Source organism: Urocitellus parryii, chromosome 9, assembly GCF_045843805.1.
Source record: "Urocitellus parryii isolate mUroPar1 chromosome 9, mUroPar1.hap1, whole genome shotgun sequence".
NCBI lineage: Eukaryota > Metazoa > Chordata > Mammalia > Rodentia > Sciuridae > Urocitellus > Urocitellus parryii.
Genome location: NC_135539.1, coordinates 110750155 through 110773829, shown reverse-complemented (window position 1 = coordinate 110773829; position 23675 = coordinate 110750155). Strand labels below are relative to the sequence as shown.

The following is a 23675-nucleotide window of genomic DNA, read 5'->3' as shown; positions in this document are numbered from 1 at the left end:
TTACACTAAAACAATATTTTTATTCACTTTATTCAGCCATTGCAACAGTGCCTGGCCCACACCATGTATTCAAGAAGTATGTTTTGAATGAATGAGTGAGGGAAGAAATAGATGTAAAGATTCCATTGCCCACACGTGCCGAGTTGCACACAACTAAAACACTCAGGGGTCACTCCAGGGGAACTGGGCTAACTGGGCTGCATGAAATAACCACACAAGAAACAGAAATACCTTGTTCTTTTGGGGGTACTGTGATGGCTCCTGACCTTAAGGGTCTGGGGAGAGGGGGGCACATGCTGACCCCTTTTATTGAGGAGAAGCTATTCAAATGAGGCAAGGGGTCAGGTTGCAAGGGGCTGAATCTAGCTTCATGATGTCTGCTGTCAGCAGGTTGACTGACATCTAGAAAGGCCACACCCAAAGGCAGAATAAGAGAAGAGGACACACAAAGGGTGTTTCCATGGAACATTCTATCCCAAACAGGGCAAGGGGTAATATCACAAAGGAACAGGTGAGCATAGCTCCACCCATGGGGACAGAGGAAGGCACGCCCATGCACGAAGACACAGTCACTCGCTCCCTAAAAGATCCTGGCAATCATCTCCATTACCTAGGCAACCAGATCATAGAGTGACCGACAATGCTGCACTGGTCAACAGGGGAGACAGACACAGCCACATGCTAGTCGGCCTCTCACACACACGCCTGTTATTTTTCCAAAAACAAATCCTATCAGTGCCAGAACCCATGGGAACAGGCCTCTTACATGGCAATAGAAGTGAACAGCATATGATGGTAGAGTGGCTTGCTGTCCCGGAGCCTCCATTTTTAAATCTCTGAGGAGGCCCTTCAACTATCAGAAATCCAAAGATGAGCATAAGATAACCCAGATCATACTGATATGAAAGTGGAATTTGTAGGTGGAGTTTCTCAACTCAGCAGTCCCTTTGTAAAGGCTTGCCACAAGTGGTGATGGCTATGTCACCAAAAAAGACCATCAACCTAGAAAGTGGCAGCTTTAGTCTTCCCCCCCACCTGATGACTACAGATGCCACTGTTATCTGTTCATTTCATAAAAATTATAATAAAAACACTAAGCTCCTTGATCACTCCAAAGTCTACAAGGCTTTCCTTTCTATAATACATTAATGCTGGTAGAAATAGTTTATAAGGCAGCAAATATAGAATATTGTGACAAGGAAAAGAAGTGAAAACAAGTTAGCCATGAAAACAGACATTGTGCTGGGAAGAGATTGTGTAAGGCGACATTGTCTGTTGAACCTAGAAACTGACTTCAGAGTCACTGGAAGCATTCATATTTTTCCAAACAGCCTTCAGTAAACAGCAGTGTGAGGATCCTGAAATTTCCTGACCACTGAATGAGTTTTTAACCGTTGAAGGGATATTAAGCCAAAAGAAGAGAGTAATGCAGTATGAAAATCCATTACAAATGACTGCAGTAGAGGAGAGAAAGAAACAACAAAGACCCTTCGATGTGGCCTGAAGCAGAGCTTCTCTGTGTGATTATGCAGCTTTGCTCTGCCCAAAAGCTAAAGTGGAAACTCAAATTCAGTCTCAACTAGGCTTCCGAGCACAGGGCTCTTTGTGCCTGGAGGGGGCCCTGCTCTAGATGCTACTGGCCAAGTGCTGCAAAAGTGCCCCAACAGATCCTCATGCCTGCTTGGAGGTTTTTGAAATCACCAGTCCAAGAAGTAACCATGGCTTGTAAAGCAAAGAAAGCTGTGTGCCTAATCACTTCTCACAAATCCACATCTGACTATTTATGCCACCTCTGAATAACAAAGTGTTCTGGAGAAGTAAATGGTTAGATGCATGATGGACAATATACTGGAGAATATATTTTTAATTTATGATGGCTAAAAACATCCAAAAGATTAAATGATAATTTGTTACAAAAAGGAGTTGGGAGTATGTTTAGATACCGTGGTTCTTTAATATTTTCATGCATTATCTAACGTTAATGAATGGACCTTTTTCTAAAATTTCTGAAAGAAGAAGGACTTCATTTCCTTGGATTTGCTTATATTGACATGAACTTGAAATGGCTGCTACTTACCACTGAATCATAGGTGGCTGGTGAGAACTACAGACTTTCTGGAGGTTTAGAGTTTGAAGAGGGTGATAGATTGTCTACATTTTCTATCTGTGTAATAGCTGCTTTATGCATCTTTGCTCCATAATAACCAGAAGTAAAAGTGAGATTGAGGGCTGAGGTTGTGGCTCAGTGGTAGAGTGCTCATCTGGCATGCGTGAGGCCCTGGGTTGATCCTCAGCACCACATATAAATAAACAAATAAAATAAAGGTATTATGTCCAACTACAACTAAAGAAATATTCTTTTTTAAAGTGAGATTAAACATATGTGAATGTGCTTCAGTAAATTGATTGTAAGTTAAGAGACCCTTAGTGAATTTTGATCTTTTCATCTATTTGTTAATTTGCAAATAATAGCTATCACTGATCTACTTTTAATCTAAATTCTGGTAGAAATATATATGTGTGTGTGTAGGGGGGTAAAACCTGGTAAGGTATAAATAAATATAATTGCTATAATTAAATGTAATTCCATATGTATACAAAATTAGTATAATCTCAAGTTTTTTTGTGTTACACATTGATCTAGGATATTTTAAAAGGAATCTTTGGAAGTGTTTATAAAATATTCTATTAGCTTTATTGTTGCTGTTGTTTTTATTGCTTTAGGCTTAGAGAAAGAGGTTTTATTTTGATCTTTAAATCCTATGAATTCTAATGAGCATGCTGACCTGGAGCTCTTATAGACATATTAAAATTGCTTTAATAAGCTTATCAGCTTTTAAATATATGTTGTTGTTACTTTAATAAACAAGTTGAATTTTTCACTAGGTTAATTATGTTATTTTCCATATTTGTTATTAATTTTATAGCTTATTTTAGTGAAATCCTAGGTAATCTCACTTGATTATTTTGTTTTTATTTAGTGTTGAGAAGCAATCTTTCTGATTTCTCTTAATCCGTAAGGTGAACTCCAATTTATGAAAATTATGTTGTCTTCCATTAGAAAAAAAAAAGATCTTTTGTTTTAAAAATGCCTTTTTAAAATCATACTTAGTTCTTCTTTTTATATACATACTTGCCATTTGTCTTTACTTAGTCGTCAAATCTCTAGCAAAAATCTTTAAAAAAAATACTTGATTCAGTGGCTTGGGAGGCTGAGGTGGGAAGATCCCAAGTTCAAAGACAGCCTCAGCAAAAGCAAGGGGCTAAGCAACTCAGTGAGACCCTGTTGCTAAATAAAATTTTAAAAATAGGGGTGAGGATGTGGCTTAGTGGTTGAATGCCCCTGAATTCAATCCCTGGTTGCCCCCCAACCCCCCCCCAAAAAAAAAAACAATTTGATTGCTTGGTAAATTAGAGAAAGTAAGTTCTTTGTAGTGCAATTTTAAGTTTAAAGTTTGGAATGTAATTTCTCCTATCTGTAATATAGTTTCTTAAAGTTATTTTAAAAGTGAACTCTAGATAAGGAAGATAAAGTAAAAGATTTCTCCACTTGTCCAGGAAAAATGGAAAAAAAGGTGAAGCCAAAGATCTTAAAAAAAAAAATGGATAAACCCAAATTAGAGTAACAAAGGAGCTAAGGAAGGGTGAAGTCTGGAAGAAGTGTGGAAGGACACTCTCTTCCTCTACTTACTGGCCTCTCACTGTTCTTTCTAATCATGACCTCAGAAAGAAAAGACCGGACATCACCATGCCAGCAAACAGTCTCCATTCCCAGTGGTATCAGGGATGACATTCATTTGGCTGTTCCACATCCCTGAAAGCGGTGAGTGGTCAAAAGCTTTCTTGCAGTACTCCATAAACACAGGATCTGAAGTAGGTTAAATATGGTAAAACATGATGTGAAAACCATGAACTGTTCAGAAAGACAAGTCCACATGGCAGGAAAATCTCTTTCAGCCTTGACCTTGAGGGAATGAAAATAGAAATAGTAATGAAATTCTTGTAAAGAGTCAGGCAGTCTGAAAACCCCCAATAAAGGTCCCTGTCCCACATCCTCTAGACCATCCCACACCATTATCATCACCAGCACCACTACCTGGTGGACAGGTTAAATAGATGTTTCACCATTGTCATGGATAGCTCATGATCAGAATAGAAGAATGAGGTAACTTCCTACAAGAGTTCCGGTTTAAACACTCACTCAAATAATGACATGGGCTGGAAGGGGGAAAATTATCCTAGCCAGAAACTAGACACTGACTCCACTCATTCTGATACCACATTAATTCTGCTTTCCAAAACAGAAAGAATATTCTTCGCTATGTGACTCCTGAATGAACTTCTTTCACTGCTGAGGGATCAACATTCTAAACCCCTCAACCCGGCATGGAAACCCCCTAAAAGTAGCAGTTCCTCTCCTGCTCTTTAGGTTAACTGAGCAGAACGATTTTCCAGAAAATCTCTAGGAACTGATTTTGCTTCTTACATATAAACTTTATATTGTATGCATTCCAAGTAATGCATTCAATTAGATTGTAAAAAGTTACAGCTGTTTTTAAAGGCCATTAATGTCACTACAAGAAACCTTAACCATTCTCCAAAATACTTGTGATGGAAAAAAGTAGGTTTCATGAAAAATGATTTTCTTCTCTTGAAGCCATCTGTGTGGTGTGCTGTCTGTCCTGCCCCTACATCTACCATCCATGAGTTCTTGGCAATGCTTCTGCATATTCAGGTCCCAGCCCCCATCAGAACTGAAAACCATAACTGGCAGGTGTGTTTGTGCCAGTTGTACAAATGGCAACTGTTTTCTGCTGGAGCAAAGATCCCATCCACAACCTGTGGTCTAGGGGTAGCCTGAATATGAACATAATTTTGCTGTAAGGAAGGGGGTGGTCAAAAAGAAATAGCTTAAGATGACTTAATATCAATCTCTACTAACTCACCAGAAGCTAGGAAGTTCCCAGATTAATCATAGTAATAGAGACTATTTTTTTGATAAACCCAGACCAGAAAGCATTTTGCTAGGGACTTTTGGGTTAGTTTACCAGGCAAACTTAGCAGGTCCTCTTGTTCCCTTGCTAAAAGTTTATATATAAAACATTCACTATGACTTTTATTTTCATCCTTCTCTCTGTTTTTGATCTCTCTCCTTTGTCATTTGTCAAATTGACTTAGGTTCCTTAGAACCTAACTTGGCTATTATTTTTTCTATCTAGTTTATTTTTAACCCCTGTTGTTAGTATATCTTCCCTTTTACTTTCTTTGGATTTCTTCTTCTCACTTCTGAAGGTAGGTGCTTTTCAGACTTTCTTCTCTACATATCTGTGTTAAGACTCTGGATCTTCTCAAACCTGCATCAGTACAGCACATAAATTTTAATATATGGTGTCCTCCTTATGGTGCAATTTGAAATACATATTAACATATATCTGTCTTTTATGATTTTCCCCTTTGGTATTATTTAGATATATCTATCTTAATGTTGAAACATACAGATTTTTAAAATTATCTTTTATTTACTGGTTTTTAACTTCATGACATGGAGATCAGAAAACATATTCTTCATGCTTTCAATCTTTGAATTTTTTTTATATTTGCTTTATGATCTGGTCTGTGGTCAATTTTTATAAATTAGCCCTTATACACCTGAAAGAAAAAAAAAAGAAGGGTGTGGCCACAACCTGCATAACTGTTAATTCAGAAACCGGTGAGGGGCCATGGGGAATTGAGAAAAGACAAACACACACATAGAGAAAGCTGGATCCAGGTGGGACACTGTCCTCTGATGAAGGAACAGTGACCCAGACATATCTCACCACATTTATTATATAGGGGTTTTTTTTTAATCATCAGAAGGTTGTTTGTTGGAAAGTTTCAGCAAAGCAGATAGACTTGAAGATTGAAGTGAAACTTGCAAGACATTGAGATTCTCTGGTTACACCCAGAATTCTCTGTCACCGGCAGCTGGTACCTCAGTACAATGTCCAGACTGATACGGCCCTGTACCTTTGCACAGAGCTTCCTCGGGCATCACCATACATTGCTAACATTCATCATCTTCCCCTTCATAGCTAAGCAACTTGGCCATCTTGACTGGCACCTTTGCATAGGAAGTTCCCAATGCAAGCGCAGCCAGAAGGCAGTTAGATGCCATGGTCCAAGTCACTGCTCTCCACAGGTGTATTCTACATTTGTCTAGAACAAGGTCCACAGTGCCTTTCCTGTTAATCAGTTATACAAACTTTTAATATATTTGGTAATTTTCTGTCTACTTGTATCAATTATTGACAGATAAATCAATTATCTGTGAATTTGAATCTGAATTGTGAATTGGTCTTTTTGATCTTGTAGTTTCTGTCAAACTTGCCTTAAATGCTTTGAAGATCTATGTAAATACATTTAAACTCATTAATCACCCAAGAAATTTACTTGTTCCTTTATTATTAAGTAATTCTCTTTAACTCCAGTAATGCTTTTTGCCTTAAATTCTATGAAGAGTTGCTCTACCTATCTACATTTCTTTTAGAAATATTTATTTAGTATAAAATGATATACATTTTATATTATTAATTTTCACATTTTTCTAAATCCTTCAAATTAAAAAAAATAATTGACCAAGCTATAATTCACACACCATTCACTTAAGGCATACAATTCAATAGTTTTTAGTATATTTACAAATATGTGCAACAACCATCAGTTAATTTAGAACATTTTCATCACCTCAAGAAGAAATGCCATGTCCTTCCGTATCACCCTCCCATCCCACCTCCAACATCATCTGCCCCTTCATAGCTAAGCAACCACTAGCCTATTTTCTATCTGCATAGATTTCCCTGTGGAGGACTTTCATGTGGATGAAATCATGTAATGGATAGAATTTGGTGACTGGTTTCTTGTTCATAGCATGTTTTCAAGGTCCATGCAAATTGTGCTACATATCAGTACTTCATCCCCTTTTATTGCAGAATAATATGCCATTACCTGGCTATATCACAGTTTGTTCATCCCTCATCTGTTGAGGCACATTTGGGCTCTGTCTACCCTTTGGCTTTTGTGCATAATGCTGCTGTAAACTTGCATGTGCAAGTGTGTGGACGTGGAGTAGCTGGGTTTCATGATTGTTTTCTGAAGTACTTACACAATTTTACTTTCCCACCTCCCAGAAGTCATAAGAATTCTGATTTCCCCACCTCCTCACCAATGCTTTTTATTATATGATTATTTTATTCTAGTTATCCTGGTGAGCCTTGATTTCGGTTTCCAGTGGGCTCAATATCTATAAGAATGAGATTTCAAATCCTCCACATTCTCAAAATGCCCTATGGGCTCTCCCCTTTCTTTTGTTTTGCCCAAATAATTTCACCTGTACATTTTAATTATTTCCTTATTTATGGGGCATGTAGATGAGGCATTTGGAGTTGTTTTCAATGGAGTCATTTGTCCAATTACTATTACTGAACACAGATTTTTGTTCTTTTGCTCACTTATTGTTATTTTGATTGTTATCTAGGAATTCTTTTTATGTTCTACATAATAATCTCCTTTTGGGTTAGATATGTTGCACATGCCTTAGTTGATATGGTTTTACACATTTGAAAGTATCTTTTAATTAATGAAGCTCTTAATCATAATGCAGTTGAATTCATCATTTTCCCCTCTATTGTTAGCATTTTTATGTCTATGACAAGAAGCACTGCCTTATCCTGAATTTATAAAAATACTGTATTGTCTTGTATTTTTTTCCCTAAATGTCTTAAGGTCATTTAAGACTTTATTTATTGGCATTAGATTTAGTGTGTGTAAGGTTAAGATCCAACTTCATTAACTCATCACATGCAACTAATTATGTCCAAAGTACTTATGAAATCGTCTCATCTTTCACCAATGAGCTTTGGTGTCATTTGTGTTCTAGTTTCTATGTATGAGACCTTTTCTCTCTTTCTCATTAATCCATTTGCCTATCTACTCACCAACGCCTCACTATACTAAATATTAAGAATTTATAGTAAGTCTGGATACCTAATGGAGCAAGTATCACTTCTTTCTTGTCCTTTTGCTCTTCTCTACATATTTTAAAAAACATTGTCTGGTTCCTTGAAAAATGTTAAATCTTAACTAAAATTGTATTTTCTATTTGGAGCAACTTGTGGATAGCTGATATTTTATTGTCAAGTCTTCCCATTCATAACTGTGTTTATCCATTTATGTAGGTCATATTTCAGTTCTCTGAATAACATTTTATTTTTCTAGATAAAAGTTTTTCACATATATTGATAGATTTATTTCTACTGTGCATTCTTAGTACACATTTCATCATCTTCAGATTTAAGGTAAAAGAAGTTGAAAATAAAATGCTTTTAACATTTCACCCTAAAGAATATTTGCTGTAGGCTTTCTGCAAATACTTTTATCTGATTAAGGGAGCTTCTATTTGTATTTTATTAAGAGGGTTTTTTTAATCTATTAACTTTTACAAAATGCTTGGATTGTAAACTTATCTTTGTGGTTGTGAAAAATCTTTCAGCTTCCAAGGATGCTTCTTTGAGGAGGAATGTTTCCTTCAGTCAGAAGCCAGAGGACCCCAATTGCCCTTTCCAGGATACCCAATTTCATTCAAGACTTTTAGGTTAAATCACTTCCCTTGTGAAAATCCTGACATACAACACACACAGTTTAGTCTTCCTCTTGCTTTAGAAATTTACATTTAATGCAGGGCAACTTCTTTTGGAATCCACCTATATATATTGCTGCCCCAATTTCAGTTCTATTTAGGGTTTTTTTAAAAAATTTACCCCATTACCACTAATTCATGTGTATTCTGGATTTTGTTTATTATAAATAACCACAAAAATTTTTAATGCATATCCAATGTCTTAAGGATAGTATATGATTATAACTTTGTGAAGAATTCTCATTATCCCCAAGAAATTTGTGTATTTATTCATTTAAAAAATTCTTTTGAGTATTTACCATGTGCCAGGTAACATTCTTGGAACCAGGGGGTTTGAAAATAGAAAAACAACCAGAAAGGCAAAAAGTTTTGCTCCTGCAAGTCTTATGTTATAGGCCCTGTACCTTTACACAGAGCCTCCTGGGGTATCACCATACAAACATAAAATCAATGGAAAACATAATATGTTCCATCAAGCTAAGCCCTAAAGGAAGAAAATTAGATCAATGAAGGGTATATGAATGGAAAAGAAGGTGGAAATATAAGAAAAAAAATAGGAAAGATTCACTGAGAAGGTGTCTTTGAGCGACGTGTGGAAAGAAATGAGCAGCATCAGACCCCTGGGAGTTTCAGAAGAACTTTCATGGAAAAACAAACAAACCCTCTGAGAGCCAAAGACATCAGGAGCCATGTGGCCAGAGGAGGGGAAAGAAATACAAGATGAATTCAGGGCGGTTGAAGAGAAGTAGATCATGCTGGACTAAGCAGGTCTGTATCAAGACATTGATTTTTACTATGAATAAGATAGGAAATTATTGCAGGACAAGGGTGAATTTGTTTTTCTGATAAAGGTTTAAATGAGATTACAGTAAGATACTAAACATTCAGCATGCTTAACTGCAGAGGATTTGAGTCTTGGTGTAAATGAGAAGTGTGGATTTGCAAAAGAATATATTTGGAAATCCAGGAAGAAGCACAAGAATAAACAACAAATGTTTCTTAAATCTAACTGTAAAATAAATGAAACAACAGAAGTACAAGAAGAAAACATGGATAAATTATTATATAATCTAGGTATAGATAAAACCTTCCTAATTATGCCTCTTAACCCAGGTGCAATAAAAGAGTAGATTGATCAACTTGACTATATAAAAATAAAAAAATCTTTATGAAGCAAAATAATATCATAAATAAAGCCAAAAGACAACTGACAAAGTGGGAGAAAATACCTTCAAAATACATCACAGATAAAGGATTAATAATTCTAACATACACAAAGAACTCTTAAATGTGTCTTATAAATGACAGAAAAATGAAGAAGATTATGAACAGAGACTCCAGAAAATAATAAAAATAAAATCAGCTATTCAACCTATGAAGGTATGTTCAAGCTTGCTCATACACAATAAGTGAAATGCCGATTTAACTACTCTTGAGATACAACCTTGCTCTTATTAGATTGGTTACAATTAATCTATGATTATGGCACATTAGATTAGTGAGACTGGGGAAACAGGCATGCCCATTCATTCTTTATTAAGGGAATTTGACATTGTCTTAAAAGAAAAAAACACCTTAGAAGAGGAAAAGTTTCTTTGGGGCTCATGGTTTCAGAGGTTCAATCCATGGTCGGCCTGTTCCATTGCTCTGGGTCATAGATAAGACCAAGCATCATGACAGAAGGGCATAATGAAAGAAAGCTATTGTCTTTAGTTCGTGGGGGTTTGGAAGCAGAGAGAAAAAGAGAAGCCAAGGGCATGCCCACCTCCTCCAGTCATGCCCCACCAGCTTATAGCCCCACTTAATATAGTAATTCCTTCAAATTATGAATCCATTAAGATTTATCCACTGATTAGAGTACAGATCTCATAATCTAATATTTCACCTCTGAATATTACTGTATTGTCACATGAGCTTTAGTCAAGGGGAGCACACCTCATTCAAACCATAACAACTATGTAAACATTTACCATTTGACCAAGTAATCTCACTTTTAGGAATTTGAGCTGGAGATAGACTCTCACCAATAAAAAAAAATAAGTATGCACAAGGTTATTCTTTAGGGCGTTATAAAGTACCTGTCTATACTAGGGAAATGCTTGAATAAACTTGTGGTATAACCATACAATAAAAAAGATATATGTGGAGAGGATTCAAGCATGTTTATAAGATTGAAAAAAAAAAAGCAAAGTGGAAAGATTATTTATAGCATGGTTTCTTTTATGCCATAAAAGATAAATAATAAGGGAGATGTGTAAGTGCTTATTTGGGTAAAAACAAAAACAGATAAACAAGAAACTATTTTTAAAAAATACCTATGTGGGTGAGTGGGAATAGTCATAATGGGAGAAGTAACATTTCTCTGATTACATCTTTATGTACAATTCAGACATTTGGAACCATCTTAATGTTTCTCCTATGTAAAAAATTCAAGAAGACAAATTAAAAACTAAAATGGAATATATTCTCCACCCAAAAGGACTATCCTTCCTCAGGGAAATGGCGAGTATCAGTACCAGGGTCTGGCAAGATACAAGATGAATCTGGGGCTTCTTGTTTTTTCAAAAAATAATAAAGTAATAGAAGAATCATAAGAATAGGTAAAAATGACACAAGAACTACTCAAATGGTTCCTACTGGCTAAATCAGTGACAAATTGAACATCAAAATAGTGGTAGCAGGGCTGCAGTTGTGGTTCAGCGGTAGAGTGCATGCCTAGCATGCATGAAGCACTGGGTTCGATCCTCAACATCACATAAAAATAAAATAAAGGTTATTGTGTCCTAAAACTAAAAAACAAATGCTTAAAAAATAGTGGTAACAATGGATTATGATCAATTGAATAAATAGATAACATTCCTATTGTCAGACACTGTCCATAGTGATATATATGTAAATTAATAAATATACAAGGAAGAGAACGCTTTTCTTTTCAGTATAATGCCAACTAATGAATATAGAAGTAAAGCCTGATTTAGAAATACCATTTGGTGACCATATGATTCAGGAAAGAATCATTAATGGATTTTAAATTGGTGAAGGAAATTTTGGTGAAAAATTGAAGTAGAGTTTAAAAGTACAATCCTAAAAATACTTATTAGTTGCAAAGGGGCAAATAGGACCTTGACACAGGAGAAGTGTGGCAGATACCACCCTAACTAAGTGATCAAAGTTACTACCACTAGTAACAGGACCAATAGATAACATGTGCCTCCTGATGAGGGCACAGCATCCCTTCTCTGGTATTCGGGCTAAATATGCATAATCTGGATCCAATTACGAAGAAATGAGATACAAACACAAACTGAGGAAGGCAACCAGCATCCAGGATGGTACCCAATGATCCTGCCTCCTATATAGTGTCCTCCTACACTAAATAGGACTGAACTGTATAATCATTAGGATATTCTGTGACTTTTGAGGATAGGTCATAAAAGAAACTGTGGCTTCTGCCTTTCTTGATCTTGGAGGAACTAGCTGCCATGTCTTTAGAACACTCAGCACTTGTGCAATCCAACAGCAAAGTCCACATGGTAAAGAAATGAGGCCTCCAGCCAAGGGCCCTGTGAGTGAGTCATATTCCATGTGGGTCATCCTGTCTCAGCCAGCCCTTCAGGTGGCTGTTGTTCCAGTTGATGACTGCAACCTCAAGAGACTCCAAGTCTAACTAAGCTGCTCTCAAATTCCTGACCACAAAAACTGAAAGATAGCAAGTGTTTCATCTGGCTTTAAGCCACTAAATTTAGAGTAATTTGTTACTATACATTAGACATCTAATTTAAAATTCCATTCTACAAAAATACTATATACTCTTCAAAGATGTCAAGATCATGAAAGAGAAATAGACTGAGGACTCTTTTTTATTGAGAGTTAGGGGGCAGTACCAGGGATTGAACTCAGGGGCTCAACCACTGAGCCATATCCCCAGCCCTATTTTGTATTTTATTTAAAGACAGGGTCTCACTGAGTTGCCTGGCACCTCACTTTTGGTGAGGCTGGTTTTAAACTCTCCATTCTCCTGCCTCAGTCTCCCGAGTCACTGGGATTACTTACAGGCATGCAACCCCAGGTCCTGGTTAGACTGAAGACTCTTAAGGATAAAAAGGTGGAAGAAAATCATTATGATCAAATGCAAGCTATGATCCTGGAATGATACTGGACCAGGAAAAAAAAGTTTTTGTTTTACTGATGTTTTGCTATAACAAACATAATTGAGATGGTTGTCAGAATTTGAATGCAATCAGTAGATTATAGAATAGACTGTGTCAATGTTAATTTCTTGTTGTTGATCACTAGATATGGAGGGAGAGTACTTAGTTTTAGGTAATACACATTGATGTATTTAGAGGAGGGATATAAATGACTGTAAATTTTACTCAATAGATTCCAAAGTAATAACTATGTAAGTATATAATCATACATATGCGGTCTATACATCTTTACAGAGAGAATGGTAAACAAAATATAGTAAAACGTTAACAAAGGATCTAAATGCTACATAAGAATTCTTTGAACTATTTGTGAAACTTTTCTGTAGAAATAACTTCAAAATAAAAAGAACTTAATAGCAGAGTTGGCAGCCATTCCTAAATTGCCTAAGTAAACTCAGACTGGTTTGTTGTTGCTGTTGGTTGGTTGGTTTTCAAACTGAGGGTTGAATTCAGTAATTTTAAATGAATTTAGTGAGTCCAAACCAGAATTTAATAATAATAATAATAATAGAATAGGATAGACCAGCATAACATTCGAACTTTGAACATTTTAGTGTGAGTACTATTTTGCGAAACGTTTCAGTTCTAGAAAGAGAAAATAATGTGCTGAGTTGCACAGCCCCAGAAAAAGTTGCACTCAGGGGAGATTCTGAGCTCAGCCCTCTCGCGCCCGCCCACCTCCAGCCAGGGCCACCCCTCCGCGCCTCTTTCACCCCACCCTCAGGCGCTGCCTTCCGCCCCCGGGCCACCTGCAGGTGAGCCTTCACGAGGTGCCAGACACTATTTAAGGACCCGCCTCCCTGTGCTCACAGCTGTCTGCTGCCCAGCCCTGCCCTCCCGCAGCTGCCAGAGGCTCGCGGGTCCCGGAACGCATCCCGTCGCTGGGGCTGCCGCCGTGGCATGGGCGCCGCGGGCCCGCTCGGGGTTTTCTTGGCTCTCTTCGCGCCAGGGGTCCTCGGTGAGCTGGGAGGGGGAGCCCGGAGGTAGGGATGCGTCTGGGACAGGGAAGGCTTCAGTGCCCCTATGCAAAGCATGGAGCCCAAAGCGGGAAGACGGGGAGAGTGACAGACGACTGCCCCACTGGCTTTGGGAACCTTCTCCCCAATCTCCGGGGGTCCTGATTGTCCCCAGTCCCTCTTCTGGGAAGTCAGAACACCCAGAATTGGAGGTTGAGTCACAGAGGGACGCCATTGGATATACTGGTGTGGCTGGTGGCAGACCTTTCCTCCCCGGGGCTCCCAGCCCCTGGGACTAGGCAGGTGCTTCTAGCTCTCCGCCTGCGGGAGGTCTGCGAGCGCCTAAAACCTACCCGGGCTGTGCGCCAAGATCGCAGAGCACACGTGTTTCTGTGCACACAACTATGCTCCTGCCCAGGAGCAGTAGCAGAACCTCGGTTCTTTGGGTTCCTTGACCTAAATAAGAAACACCTCTGCTCCCGACTGTGGTTCTCAGATATTTCTAACTTTGATATGACATTGGTAAACATCTGGAGTCATTTCAAAAAGTTGAGGCATGAATTAAAACTTTAGTTTTCTTCAGTGTTTTTGACCTTCTGTAAGAGTGTAAGCTTTAAGAAAGTCTCATTCAATATCATAACTTTTTTTTCCTCCCAGACTGGCTTGATTTTAAAGTATTATAATGTGTTTTGATTAGAGTCTCTTGGCTACTGTGAGTCTTTGTAATTATCTCCCATGGACAATGAATTCTTAGCTTTTTAAAACGTTTACTGTATGAAGATTTCAATAACTGGGTGACTTTTGGCAAGTTATTTGGTGTCCCCCCATCCTCAGTTTCTATATGAGATGAAGTCAGCATTAGGCTGCCCTACCATTTCATCTCACTGAGTTTCCTGATGAAAATAAGCAAATGAAGGGTAGACGTCTGTGGTTACTACTAAGTCAGTAATAAGCGCTGCCTGGATCTGTTTTCAAGGAGCCAGCGCTTAAATGGCCACTCCCAGTTTAAGGAGTTTGAGCTATTGAATTTATTAGTTCCATTACATCTATTTGCTTTTTGGACATTGAACTGTCTCCTGGTCCTTAGTTGAATATTCCTTGGATTATTTTCTTTGAATATTTCATTGCCTTTATCCCTCTTTCCTTTTCTACCTAGTAAATCCTTTGAACAAATGCACATCCACAACTTTCTCTGACATCTGCATATGGTACAGCACCCAACCTTACTTCTTACCAGCATTCCATTACAGTTTCTAAAATTTCAGAGAAGATTTTAACAGTTGAAAAATAAATTCTTCACCACACTAATTAACTCACTATTCCCTACAGGTACACATTCTGTACCAGAGCAGGATCATGGTCTGGGTCCCTTAACTCCACACACATGGAAAAAAAACAAGATCTGCCTTTCTGTTTACTCTAAAGGCTCACACAGACCTATAATTTGTCTTTCTATCATTTTCATTCCAATAGTCTAATCCTAAGCATCTAATTGCCTGTCCAATGCCTTCCTCTCTTATAGATTACTTTGCCTCCTGCCTCTTTAACCTTTTAAATCATGAAACCAAGTTTTGAAAAATATATGTGTGTGTATATATATATATATATATATATTCATGAATACATATTTTATATATATATATATATATATATATATATATATATATATATATATATATATATAATGCTTTCATTATTCCACTCCCTTGCTCAAAAGTCTAAATGGATTCCCACTGCCTGTGGAGGAAAAAGCTACTCTGTCAGTCAAGCTCTTTCTGATTGGATGTCACCTCCTTGCTCCCTGTCACATATGTGCTGCTCATCCTCTTGTCTACCTGTCATCCCACTGCTCATGGGTTGGCCACTCCCCCTTCTGACTTTTACTACTACTGTGCATTCTCCTTAGATCATTTCTTGGCTCTTGGCCAGTTTCCTTCACTTAAGAAACTCTTTACAATTATAATGCACCAATAAAAATCAATTTAAAAAAGAAAATCTTGACGTACCTTTTTAATATGTAGATGCCACCTCCCACTCTGCAGGCCCCCTTCTCCCTCATGGGTTTAGAGTATGTATGACCCAGAAAGCTGAGGCTTAACAAGCAGTTTGGAAGATTCTGAAGCAGAGGTCTATATGGCACACTGCTTTAAGTCAATAGAAAGCAAATTTCCCTCTTAAGATGTTTTCTCACCTTTTCCTTTTGATCCTTCTCATAAATGGATCAAATTTCCTGCACTCTTAGACTTCACTCAGGCCTTCACCCACTGGCAACCTGAGCTCATTCTGTGCTAAGAAAACAAAGTTGTGAAATAGGGAGTCCCTCTTTTCCCCAGCAGCTGAGGTACATAGCTACCCCCATTGGGGATGATTCTGCCCTCCTCTGATTAAGGCTTCCTGTCATCCAGAATAAAATCCCTGCCCCTTGTCCTTGACTAGAAGGCATCAGCTCCTCTTGGAAATTCTCCATTTCCCCCTCACTCTCTCTGCTCCAGCCACACTACCTTCCCCCTCCCTGTCCCTTGGTCACAGGCACTTTGTCAAGCCTTTGCACAGGTGTTCTCTGCTGCAGTGCTCATCCTACCTTGCCAGATCTTCTCCACAGTCAAGGCTCAGTTCACTCTCCCAGTCGTCTGACTCTCACCCATAACCCTGTCTTCTTTTCTACAGATCACCAGTCACCTTCGGAAAGTTTCTTGTTTATTTATCTGTTCATTGCTTCTTCCCTCACTGGAAACAAGTTCCACGACAGCACGGTCTTTATTGTTCCTATTACCTGACATAATTTCTATCATAGCACATGACTAGGGGTTCACACACCTATGACAATGCCCAGAGAGAGTTTCCAAGTCTCCTTATTAAGGATGAGACTTTTCCATTAGTCTTCATCCAGAAAGTGTGATTCTTGTCCCCTTTCCTAGTAGAAAGTCATACTACAGTATGCTTTATAGAGCACCCTTTGTTTTTGGCATTTCAAGTTCACTCTTAGTCTGTATCATTGCTGTTGATGAAATCTTGTGGGTTTAAATTGATTTTTCAGCTTGTGAAAAATGATTTGGTATTATCCTTGTGTACATCTGGTAACTAGAGGTTAAACCTCTTGATTAGAATCACAGGTATGAATAGTGTCAAGTCATGAAGTGTGTCTTCGTGAGATCAAACCCTCATTTTCCCTATAATTCTTGCTGTTTTGCAAAGTATGCATCTGAGAGCATTGGTAGATATTGATGGAAGAAACTGAAGGAGTTGAGAAAATAAATAGAAGGGGACCTACATTGATATCTGGGTCCCAATAGTGATGGCCGTTCTTAGATCCTCTAATAAAAATATGGAGCCACAGAAAGGGCGGGTCTGTCTGCAACTGTGGGAGCTCTGTGAATGCCTATGGGTTAACCATATTTATCTTTTGACTTTCATCTGTACTGTCTCAGAATTGTTTGAAAAAATATTTATAAAGTTGATGTTCAAATACATTTCTTTTCTGGGTGGGCCTCACAGCTGGATACTTTTTGCCTGAATTACCATCTGATCTGAAATAAGTATTAACTTCTTGTTCTCTGCATATGAATTTTGGGAGTTAAAATTTGAGCTCTTTCTCATATGTAGGAAAAAGACTTTTGTAAGGATATCCTCAAGTGTATGGTTGTTATGTTTTTTATTCATCTCCTATGACAGCACATATCTCATGATCATCACCACCACCACCACCACCACCACCACCGTTATTTTAAATCATGGGGAAAAAAATCTTAATGACTACTTCTTTTTCTTTTTTTTTTAAATATATTTTTAGATATTGACAGACCATTATTTTGTTTATTTATTTATATGTAGTGCTGAGAATCAAACCCAGTGCCTCACACATGCTAGGCAAGTGCTCTACATTAAGCCACAACTCCAGCCCCAACTATTTCCTTTTCTTTAGTACCCAACAAAAAGTATTTATTAAGCACTGTGTAGGGTTATATTACTCTTACCAGATTGATATATTAATAAAGAATAAGAAACACATTTTTTTCTCTAGACCCAAAAGGTTTAATGATTTAAGTAATTATTTCAATTTTTTTTTAGTTGTAGTTGGACTAAATAATTAATAATGCCTTAATTTTATTTATTTATTTTTATGTGGTGCTGAGGATCCAACCCAGCACCTCACACGTGCTAGGTGAGCGCTTTACTGCTGAGCCACAGCCTCAGCCCCTATTTAAATCTTTAAAGTAATTTTAAAGGATCATACATGTGCTTTTTCAAAATCTCTGATGTTCTTTAGTTTCCTATGCTACTCCCCAATGTTTTATTTGTAAGATTTTTTTACTTATAAGATTTTAGTTTTTACTTAGAAAAACTAGGGCTGTATTTTTTGTTTGTTTGTTTTGGGGTGTGTGTGTGTGTGTGCGCGCGCGTTCCAAACTTATCAAAGGGTATACATTAATCATGTCCAGGTTTTTTTCTATCAATTATACCTCATTGAAGCTGGTAAAATATTAGCAACCTCTCCCTATGCAAAAAAAAAAAAAAAAACCCTCAAAACATCTGTATCCTGTTTTCTCCAGGCTCTAACCTCACCATGAAACAAATAAACAAACAACAACAAAACCCACTGTTTTTTATTTATAAGGGTGTAAGAAAATGGAACAGCCTCAGGGTGTGTCTAGACTTTTATGAAAAAAAATTCTTTTCTCTAGTTCTTCCTCTGAAATCTATCCTAAAATTTCTTTGAACCTCTGAGCTTATTTCTCCGTATATTCATGCCTAGTATAATGCTATGTGTTCTTTGTTCAGTTTTAGCTTACTTTATGGAGATCAAAGTTGTTAGGATAATGGGCAAAAGATAGAAGCAGAGAAGTTCAGCCTCCCTTAGTTTTGATATTCCTGTGGTCTCTGTCTTTAGGTCAGTGTAAGTTCCTGCCAAGGTATCATTTTGCTAAGCCTCATGTTCAGAGTGATCAGTCTGAGTTTGCTGTTGGGACATCTTGGGAATACAGATGTCTCCCTGGGTATACCAAGAAGTCATTCTTTATCACCTGCTTAGAGACCTCCAAGTGGTCAGATGCTCAGCAGTTCTGTAAACGTGAGTAATCCTGTCATGGAGGAATCTTTGGGTCTATCATCACATCTGTATGGAATACCCTGTTATTTTCCAGACAAAAGACCAGTAAATTAGTATTTCTTTGAACCTCTGAGCTTATGCAGTGAAGAGTACTCCTAGAATCTCCATGTTTCCTTTTTTCCTTAGGGGTATTGATTATGGGGGTTAAGTCACCACCGCAGGCCAAGCCTATTAATCCTATTTTCTCCATAACTAGGTTCTATGATCTCTATACTGTATTAGAGTGACGTTAAAAGTTACTATGCAAGGAATGTTAGTTTCACCCTTCTTAGCACATTCAATTCGAGAAATTGAATAATTAATAGATATGAAGAACTACACTAGACAATGGGGTTTGGAAGAGACAGAAAAATTAATTCAGTAGTTTCTACTTTAAGGAATTCCTACACTAGTTGTAAAGACTGATTCTTAAACATATGTTGTACTGTATCATTTATTTATAGAGGTAAAGTACTATATTATAGAGAAATAAATAGTAACTGATATCTGCAGGAAATAGAGAAATCCAGGACTTTTGGACTAAGGATGTTTTATCATATGCAGAAGCATAGTCGAGCGTGGTGGTGCATGACTGTAATCCCAATGGCTTGGGAGGCTGAGGCAGGAGAATCTCAAGTTCAAAGCCAACCTCAGCAACTTATTGAGGCCCTAAGCAACTTAGCAAGATCCTGTCTCAAATAAAAAATAAAAAGGGCTAGGGATGTAGCTCACTGATTGACTGTGTTACCACAGAAGCATAGAGATATGGAAGAACATACATTTAGAAGGAAAAAAAAATCAGCGAGAGTGGAGAATAGGGTCCCTGGTAAAGAATAGTAGTTGGTTAAGTAGATTGATGTTTAACTATAAAAGATCATGCATTTTTTTTCTATAAAATGTTAAGCCATTGCAAGTTTTTAAATATGTGGGGTGGCCTGGCCATAATTGTACTTTAGAGAATTATGCAGTGATATGATGATATATGAGACCAAGGGAGACCAGAGTTAGAAACTCAATAATACAATGAGAGACTTCAACAGGATCAAAATAGTCAATTTGGAGAGAAATTTCTGCAACCCAGCAGCTAAAATTTATTGACTAATTGAACGAAGATCAAGGAGTAAAGGGTGAATTACAGAAAGGAAATGATGACCCTGAGGGTTTCTTAATCTAGATTAGGCATATGATGCCATCAACTGGTGCATTTTGATGCCATTCGAAAGGGGAATTGAAGATTATAAGTTATAATTGACCACAAAGTTTGCATCCATGCTCATAAATAGAGATCATCTATGTTAAACAAATAGTGCTCCAGAATGGACTGATCCTTTGAGAGTTAACACATTTTGCCAATGTCTATTTTTTTAAGTTGTAGTTGGACACAATACCTTTATTTTATTTATTTACTTTTATGTGGTGCTGAGGATTGAACCCAGTGCCTTGCACCTTCTAGGTGAGAGCTCTACCGCTGAGCCACAACCCCAGCCCCTTGTCAAGCTCAATTTTTTAAAATAAATATAAGTAGGCTCATCAGCAGATTCAGTCAGGTTGGGATTTCATATTGAACGCAACATGTCTTCTGAATCCCAACCCCAAGTCCTGTTTTTTTTTAAATTTTGTTTTCCCTTGTAGGTAAATTATGTATGAGTCCTAGAGAACTCCTCCATGGCTCTGTGCTGATCCCTGAGGGTATCGAGTTTGGGTCAACAATCACATATTCTTGTAATAAAGGGTGAGTTGGCAGGATACATGGATACTAGTAGTTCAAACCAGAATCCATCAGTCTTCCAAAATAGACCAGAGTCATTGTGACCTCCCCTTTAAAGTTCATAAGCAAAAAGGAGTCATCTTGACCTGCTCCAGAGACAGGTCTTCAGGATCACCCAACAGAGGATCCCTAGACAGAAAGAGATTGGGGCTGCACTTTTTTTTAACCTTAAAACTCCAATGCTATAGACTTGAAGGTCCAATTTAATCTGGTTTTAGATTCTTGAATTTTTTATAAATCCTTAGTGTACTGCCACTCCCTGTCATACATGATATTCTTTTTTTTTCCTTTTTTTTTACATTCTTTCAGTAAAGAAAGAACTAGTTTTCTAAAATATAATGGTAGCTGGGAGATGATCACTCATCTCTTGTCTTTAGATATCGACTCATTGGTGGCTCATCTGCTACATGTATTGTCTTGGACAATACTGTAATCTGGGATAAGGACATGCCTTTTTGTGAATGTGAGTACAACAATCTCTTTATGGCATCCTATATAATTTCTCAATCCTCTTTTAGGGGGAAACTGTGCAGAGCTCCACATCAAAATGAGTACTCAGGAGGGTTACACTTGGTTTAGGTAGTTCTGAGCACAGAGTGTGATCTATCCTCCTCTGTGGCTCTTACTCCCAACACACTTTCCTTTGATTACTATCTTTTGGTAATGTTATTTTATAGTGAATGATTTCTTAGATATAAAATATATCATAAGATTACACATTGACCAACTTTATTCCATGCAAAAGTAGGTCATCCTGAGTGCCTTCTGTAACAGTTTATCTGTACTCTGAAGTAGAGACTAGGGACAAACTCATAGCTTTTTGAGTTTTCAACAACCTGTTCCATGCATCTTCCTGCCTGGATACTTCCTATTTAGAATCATCTTTAAGATCAGGACACAGAATTGCAACAACAGAGATAAATGGTAGGCTGAGTTGAAGTTTGGTTTATGAGAATGAAAACAAAATTCTTAGGAAGTATAACATCTAAATGCCTTCTCTCTTTTCTGACCTACCTCCTTAAAAGCTATTCCTTGTGAGTCACCCCCAACCATCTCCAATGGGGACTTCTATAGGACCAGTGAAGATACCTTTTACTATGGCATCGTGGTAACTTATCATTGCAATGTTGGACCACGTGGGGAAAAGCTGTTTGACCTCGTGGGTGAGAAGTCAATATATTGCACCAGTCAAGACAATCAAGTTGGTGTCTGGAGCAGCCCACCCCCTCAATGTATCCCTCAAGTCAAATGCCCATTTCCAGAAATTGAAAATGGAATTGTGGAATCCGGATTTAAACGTTCCTTTTTCTTAAATGATACAGTGATGTTTAAGTGTAAACCTGGCTTTACCATGAAAGGCAACAACATGGTGTGGTGCCAACCAAACAGCAAGTGGAATCCTCCACTGCCAACATGCTTCAGGGGTAAGTTGGGATGAAATTCTGGGTATCTGGAAATAAAATTAGTGCCTTGGCAGGATAGATACATGGGACGTACAGGAAGAGTAGGAAAAGCAAACCATATGTTACTGGGATTCTTTTAAAAAATTTGGAAGTAATATCTAAATGTTGAAGGGGTAGGAAATTTTATTATTACATTCTGGGACATTACTAGGTCTGCATTAATATAGGGAATATTATAAGCCACTTTTTTTAAAAAACTCTCAGAATGGATTAAAGACTTAAAATGCAAGACATGAAACTACTGGAAGAAAACATAAATGAAATGCTTCAAGACATTGGAATTGGTGAGGATTTTTTGAGTAAGACCCTAAAAGCACCTGACACTAAAAATCTGTACATCAAAAAAAAATGACCAACAAAGTGAAGAGGCAACATACAGAATGGAAGAAAATATTTGTAAACTACACATCTGGCAAGGGGTTAATAACCAGACTACACAAGGAACTCAAACAACTCAAAAGCAAAAATTTTTAAATAATTAAATTTAAAAATGGACAATAGACATAGTCATTTCAGGAAAAGAAGACATATGAATATGAATAGCCAATATATGAAAAAAATCTTAACATTACTAATGATCAGAAAAAATGCAATATGACATCATCTTATTCCAGTTAGAATAGCCATTATCAAAAAGAAAAAATGTAGCATGTGCTGATGAAGATATAGATAAAAGGGAATGCTTACATAGGGTGATATAAATGTAAAATTTGTACAGTCATTATGGAAAACAGTAATGGAGTTTCCTCAAAATATTAAAAATAGAAATACTATATGAAGCCAGCAATCCCACTCCTGGGTCTGTATATATTTAAAGGAAATGAAGTCAGTGTGTTGAAGAGACCCTGCACTTCCATATTTACTGAAGCATTATTCATAATAACCATGAAGTGGAAACAATCTAAGTATCTATCAGCTGAAGATGCATAAAGAAAATGTAGTGCACAAACACAATGGAAGGCTATTCAGGAATAAAATGAGAAGAAAACCTATCATTTATGGAAACCTGGATGGAACTGGAGATCATTATGTTAAGTGAAATAATCCAAGGCACAGAGAGGCAAATACCACATGATCTTACTCATGCATGGAATCTAAAAAAGTTGATCTCATAAAAGTTGATTATAGGATAGTGGCTACCAGAGCCTAGGATGAATGGGGGGCGGGGGAAGCTGAGGAGACATTGACCAACAAATACTAAGTGATAAGAGAAATAAATTTCAGTGTTCTGTTGCACAGTAGGATGATTCTATGTAATAATGATATACAGTACATTTTTTAAAAGATAAAAGAAACAATCTTGAAAAAATTCACCACAAAAAATGAAAAATTTTAGAATATTGCTATATTTACCATGACTTGAATATTACACAACATATTCATGTACCTGAACATCACATGGTATCTCATATATTGGTACAATGTTATTCCAATTAAAAATAAAATAAATAATAACAAAATAAATAAACTGGGTGCAGTGGTACATACCTATAATCCCAAAGGCTTGGGAGGCT

The 23675-nt window shown here is 37.3% G+C and overlaps 1 protein-coding gene across 3 annotated transcripts in view; it reads left to right on the top strand.

Annotated features, from left to right (window-relative positions):
- The first annotated feature begins 13788 nt into the window (after nt 1-13788).
- The window catches only part of Cr2 (complement C3d receptor 2), a 30925-nt gene continuing 21038 nt past the window's right edge, over nt 13789-23675 (top strand). For 2 of the 3 annotated variants that reach the window (XM_077802975.1, XM_077802974.1), the window contains exons 1-5: nt 13789-13846; nt 18733-18912; nt 20563-20662; nt 21076-21161; nt 21724-22122. In XM_077802975.1, coding sequence (XP_077659101.1) covers nt 13789-13846; nt 18733-18912; nt 20563-20662; nt 21076-21161; nt 21724-22122 — 823 coding nt within the window. The remainder of the gene's footprint in view (nt 13847-18732; nt 18913-20562; nt 20663-21075; nt 21162-21723; nt 22123-23675) is intronic. The other variant, XM_077802976.1, reaches the window with a different exon arrangement.